This window comes from Lactuca virosa, chromosome 8 (assembly GCF_052849685.1).
Source record: "Lactuca virosa cultivar CGN04683 chromosome 8, Lactuca_virosa_CGN04683_v6, whole genome shotgun sequence".
In the NCBI taxonomy this organism is placed as follows: Eukaryota; Viridiplantae; Streptophyta; class Magnoliopsida; order Asterales; family Asteraceae; genus Lactuca; species Lactuca virosa.
This window is the reverse complement of record NC_136433.1, coordinates 26,907,050-26,912,339: the sequence shown is the minus strand read 5'-3', so window position 1 is coordinate 26,912,339 and position 5,290 is coordinate 26,907,050. Positions and strand designations below refer to the sequence as shown.

General features: G+C 34.0%; 1 protein-coding gene across 1 annotated transcript; it reads right to left on the bottom strand.

The window, feature by feature from the left end:
- Positions 1–2,987: 2,987 nt before the first annotated feature.
- Positions 2,988–4,527, bottom strand: LOC145128900 (Tetratricopeptide repeat (TPR)-like superfamily protein). Its single transcript, XM_079063679.1, has 8 exons — positions 4,370–4,527; positions 4,151–4,279; positions 3,949–4,044; positions 3,674–3,746; positions 3,528–3,589; positions 3,362–3,443; positions 3,224–3,284; positions 2,988–3,132 (listed from the first exon to the last, which is right to left on the bottom strand). The coding sequence occupies exons 1-8, from the start codon at positions 4,466–4,468 to the stop codon at positions 3,081–3,083; spliced, it is 654 nt and encodes a 217-aa protein (XP_078919805.1). The 5' UTR covers positions 4,469–4,527; the 3' UTR covers positions 2,988–3,080.
- Positions 4,528–5,290: the final 763 nt, after the last annotated feature.

Genomic DNA, 5,290 nt, shown 5'->3' with positions numbered 1-5,290 from the left:
CATTTAAATATTATTAATGTAAATAATAAAACAAATAATAAGAAAGTTCAAACAACAGCGAAGAGTAATTTTATGTTTGCCAGAGTCGAAAACCACAACAAAATACCACATGGACCGTCTGATTTATTGAATTTACTCCAAATTATATAAATCCTTTGTGGGTTGATCTATACCAGTTCGTAGCTAAATGTTTTTTTTGTTCAGATTATCCTTATGGTTTGATTTTGTTATAATTTTTGTCCATCTCATATATTAAATTACTACAGTGCCTTATTTATTTATTTTTCAATCTATTTATTATTAAAGTTTTAAAAATAAATTGGGCACATATTATGTTTATTTATTTTTCTAAAATGAGTGAAATCATCTCCACCGTTGGAAAAGAATCAAGAGAAAAAAGAAAGAATCGAAATTGATCGATATATTTCTCGAAACAAACGAAAAGGAAACGAAAGAAGAAACATAAATCATGAATCAACTAAGCCCTCTCGGGGACTTTCTTTAAAATAAGAAAGAAAAACCTCATATAAATACCATGGAATGAGGTTTGATCCTATTCATAGAGATTCCATAAATATTTCATTCCAAAAATGGAAATAATTTGGATTTTTTTAGAAATTGGATGCAGTTACTAATTTATGATCTGACATGTACAGAATGAAACAAAGACTACCCATTTCCGAGTGACCACCATCTTCGACCACAGTCCTTTCTTCTAATATGTTTCTTTTGAAGAAATCGAACAAGTATTTTGTCTTATACCATCCGTGAACTCGATCATTCTAAAAAGCAAAAAACGATTTCGCCACATGGATGAAATCCAACAAGAATTTTTCGGTATCCCATACATGAAAAAACGATTCGCATATTTTTCTAGCAAATCTTACCCACCCCTTCTTCTTAGTTTATCACTATATCACCGCCTCTTTTCACTCGTTAGAAACCGATTTCTAGATTCGGTTAGATTCGGTCACTGAATCCTAACTACCCTTCCGTGCATGTTTATTCTCATCTACAACCTTCTATGAATAACAAAAAAACCATGCCTATAAGTTTCCCTAAAATTTTGTATCTCGTAAATGAGAACAATACACCATGTTGGGATCATCGCCAACAACGATGGAGATGAAGTGCTCCAACGCCCACCTAATTTGACACATGACATCAGCTTATTTTGTAGATTTCTATTGAATTTCACAAATAACTCGCATTCAATCTAGTATAAACAAAATAGCGCATTTAAAGTTATTTTGCATGGTCATATTTGCAAAATAAATTGTCATTTTCTTTAAAAAAAAATAGTTATTCTGTGATATTACCTATATCATGTTTGGTTATTTTTGTGATTATTCTTTTTCATTACAAATGTAAGCTCTAGTTATTTAGCCTTCCAAACCTCTCATTTTTTACCTATATCATGTTTGGTTATTTTTGTGATTATTCATTTTCAGATCAAACGTAAGCTCTAGTTATTAGCCTTCCAAACCTCTCATTTTGCCATATTTGGTTTAAGTTTTGACACATTTTCTTTTTAACGTTTAGGTAATATTTCATTTTAAATTTATATGTAGTTTATTTTAGTTTTATTCTTACCTACCTTCTATTATACACTTACTTTGTAATTGTATAAAAAGAACTATTTAATTATAGAACTTCTTAAAACGGGTCTTGACCGCCCACTACAACTCTCCGCTTTGGGAGGATATGTGGAGAGAGCTCGTGCTCGACCATGATCTTAAGCAACTTCTTTTCAAAACTACGGCACATACTCTATCCGGTGATCCACCAAGGTACGGGTTGATTTACTGAACTTATTAGTAACATTACTAAATAAATATCAAAATAAATTAAAGCCTAAATCACAAAAACTGTCAATATACATACAAGTTATGAATATTAGTTTATAGTTCGAAGATTTGGATAATTCGTCCCTAAATGACTTTTCCATAACACTTTTAGGGTGTGTATGGTTGTGGAAAATTTTTCCAGTTTTTTTGGAATTTTTTTCAAGAAAAACGGAAATTTTGAAAACGCGTTTGGTTCGTTTAGTTTTCCAAAATTTTCCAAGAAAATGAAAATTTTCAGTTTTCCAAATTGTACGTAAATTAGAAAAGTGATTTTTACAGTTTTTCAAATTTCTAAGATGGAAAATGAAAACTCCACCGGTTCCAACCAAACGCATTTTCTAAAATTTTCATTGAAAATTGAAAATGAAAACTCAACTCTATTTTCTGAAAACATTTTCTCAGAAAATGAAAACAATTTTCCACAACCAAATGCACCCTTAGTCTCTCCGGTGTTTGAACCAATCCATTGATGAAATCAAGATTCTTTGATAGAAAGGATGTTCCTAGGGGTGGCATTTTTGTCGTGTTTGAGTTGGCGGATCAAAATATATCAACACATACACGACCCATATAATTATTCGTATTACGGGTTGGCAGGTTGAAAACATCAATCCAGACACAACTCGTTTAATTATACAGGTTTGCGGGTCAGATTCGGGTTCATGGGTCACATTCAGATAACGGGTTGGCAGGTTTATCCGTGAACCCAAATACTAAATATTATTTTTAAATATGATATATTATAATTAGATCTAAAACGGAAATATCATAAGGGGCAAAACAAACATATCATAACAAGACTTAATAGGTATATAAATATTCAACATAATTTTTAATCAAATATATTATATGGGTTGGCGGGTTGACACCCGAACCCAAATACTAACACAAACACGACCCATTTATTTGGCGGGTTGGCGGTCAGAAATCTCAATGCAAATCCGTTTATTTTCGTATGTCACCCCTAGATATTCCTAACATTAGATAGTAAGTAGGCCATGTTAGTCAAAACTAATTGCTAGTTGTTTGATAGCCGAAAGCTGGAACATGGAACATGGATAACATCTTATCTAATGATATCAACTTATCTCTATAGCTTTTAATTTTTATGTTAAGAATTCAACAAACACCAACATAAGATGATCCTCAATCAAAATGAGGGAACTTTTCAAAAAATAAAATTAAAAGAATGATAAAGTTTTTACACAACTTAAGAATTAACAACAAGCCATGCTACTTGCAAAACAATGTCTCTCGTGTTTCATTGCCTGTTACAGAATTCACCCTGAAAATACAGAAGCAGTGAAATTTGAATCATTTTTAGAACTCCACACAAAAACATACGCAAAGAAATGAGCACAATTTACATAGATTACCCATCTGCAATTTTACAAAGATATTCCTTTTGATCTTCTCTTAGAGGGACATCAGTGAAATCTGTCCAGAATAACAAAGTTTTTATAAAACTGAAAAAAAAACACAATCTTTTTTACAGAATGTAATTGTAATTTAACCTGCGCCTGTTATGATTGATCCTTTGAATGATGTGTTCCCTGTAACCAGTGCTCCTTCCAAGTTAGCATTTGTCAAATTCGCCTGTAAAAATTCGAGAAAAAAGGAAGTGAATTGAATTCCTTGTTATGATCATGTAGTGATTGGTTATTTGAAGGATTTTCTCACCTTTGCTACGTTTGCTAATGAGAAATCTGCGCCTCTAAGATCTGCATCTGAAAGATCAGCTCCTGAAATCATGAAATAGATCATCACTTTCAAAATCCCAAATTGACATGGTGTTTGTTAATGATTTATTAAAAAGGATGAAACACCTGTTAAATCCGAATCAAAGAAGCTAGCTCCAAGTAACTTTGCACCCTTGAAATTAGCTTGTCTCAAAATCGACTGGATCAAAAGGGGGGAGGGGGAGAGAAAAGTTAGAACAAAAAACTTTTTGAACAGATTCTAGATCATATAATTAACAATCTGTGTTTGTGAACCCGAATACAATGAACTAGAATTATAATTGAAGCTTATTAATTTCGAGTTTTGTAAGGAATTTGATGCGATTTCAATTGCGAAACTCGAAATTTTCATATCATGATACCGTTTTGAAATCCTGCTTAATCAAAGTCCTGCCGCTAAAGTCCTTTCCTGTAAGATCCTGGCCTCTCGTCACTTCAGAACCATACGGTCCTCCACCCTGGATAATTACATCACAAACATTATCAATCAGAATTTCGAATCCCAAAACTCAATTTCATGATTTCAAAAAATTATGTCCCAATTATTTGAAGAGATGAACTAACCTTGAATGCAAGAGCAGGATCAGCAGCGAAGAAGAGGGAAGCAGAGACTAGAGCTGTTATGCATACTTTGGACATGGATTCCGAAAAACTGATGGGGGAGTCATCAGTGATTTTGTATTGGGTTCGTACCTGTTCATGTAATTTACTTGTTTCATGGATGTTAGGAAGAAGATTAAACATGAAATTAAGTGATAAAAAAGAAAGAGAATTAAACTATACCTGTGGAGAAGAAGGGATTTGAAGAATTGGAGAAGAGGGTTTGGAAGGAGGGAGACAGTGAAGTTTGGAGCAACAGAAGGTGAAGTTGAGAACCGCCATTGTCAAGTTTGTGGGGGAGAAATCATATGAATAGATAATCCGTACATGACTAGGCACTAGGCAGGGTTATTTTGTTTTATTTATTTCTTTTATATGAAAAAATAACGTATATGAATGATTGTATTTATAGGTACAAATGTAAAATCCCGATTTTAAGACTAAAAAATTTCATTTTTGATTAAGTAATTTATTAAAACTGTTTATTGAAAAGCAACATCAATACCATATCAACTCATAACCCATGAGACAAGTGTCATAAAAACATATCATGAAATAATAAATATGTCAGAGTACAATCCCAAGAACGTCATAATGCGGAAATAGAATGTGTGCGATGCGCTACTACCGCGCCGACTCCTTCCCCTTCGCTGAAGAGGTATCTCAAACAAAACTGAAAACTGTAAGCACGAAGCTTAGTGAGTTCCCCCATCATACCACATACCAAACAATATACATACTGCCAGACAATTCTGGGGTGTCCGGCCTACCCCGCCAGGCAATTCTGGGGTGCCCGACCAACCCTGACAGGCAATTCTGGGGTGCCCGACCTACCCATGTCAAGCAGTTCTGGGGTGCTTGACCTACGCTCCAGTTTATCCCAACTGGATACGGGGACTATTTCACCCCTACAACTACCACAAGATAACATAGCATAACATATGTCAGGCATATCTGGGGTGGCCAACCTACCTTTCGGTCCTAACGACCAAACTCGGGGACTTTTCCCCTACTGCTACTATCACCTAACATCATATCAGGCTAGCACATAAAACACATCAAGTAGTAGCAAACCTAGATAATTATCACAAAGACAATCATCTA

Bases quoted from the DNA above. Each gene is read 5' to 3' on its own strand.
- LOC145128900 (XM_079063679.1), bottom strand. From the start codon at position 4,468: ATGGCGGTTCTCAACTTCACCTTCTGTTGCTCCAAACTTCACTGTCTC. The intron at 3,285-3,361 runs GTTAAATTACAA...TATTCTGGACAG, and splicing joins ATCAATCATAACAGGCGCAG to ATTTCACTGATGTCCCTCTA. The intron at 3,133-3,223 runs GTAATCTATGTA...CTGTATTTTCAG, and splicing joins CTTTGTAAAATTGCAGATGG to GGTGAATTCTGTAACAGGCA.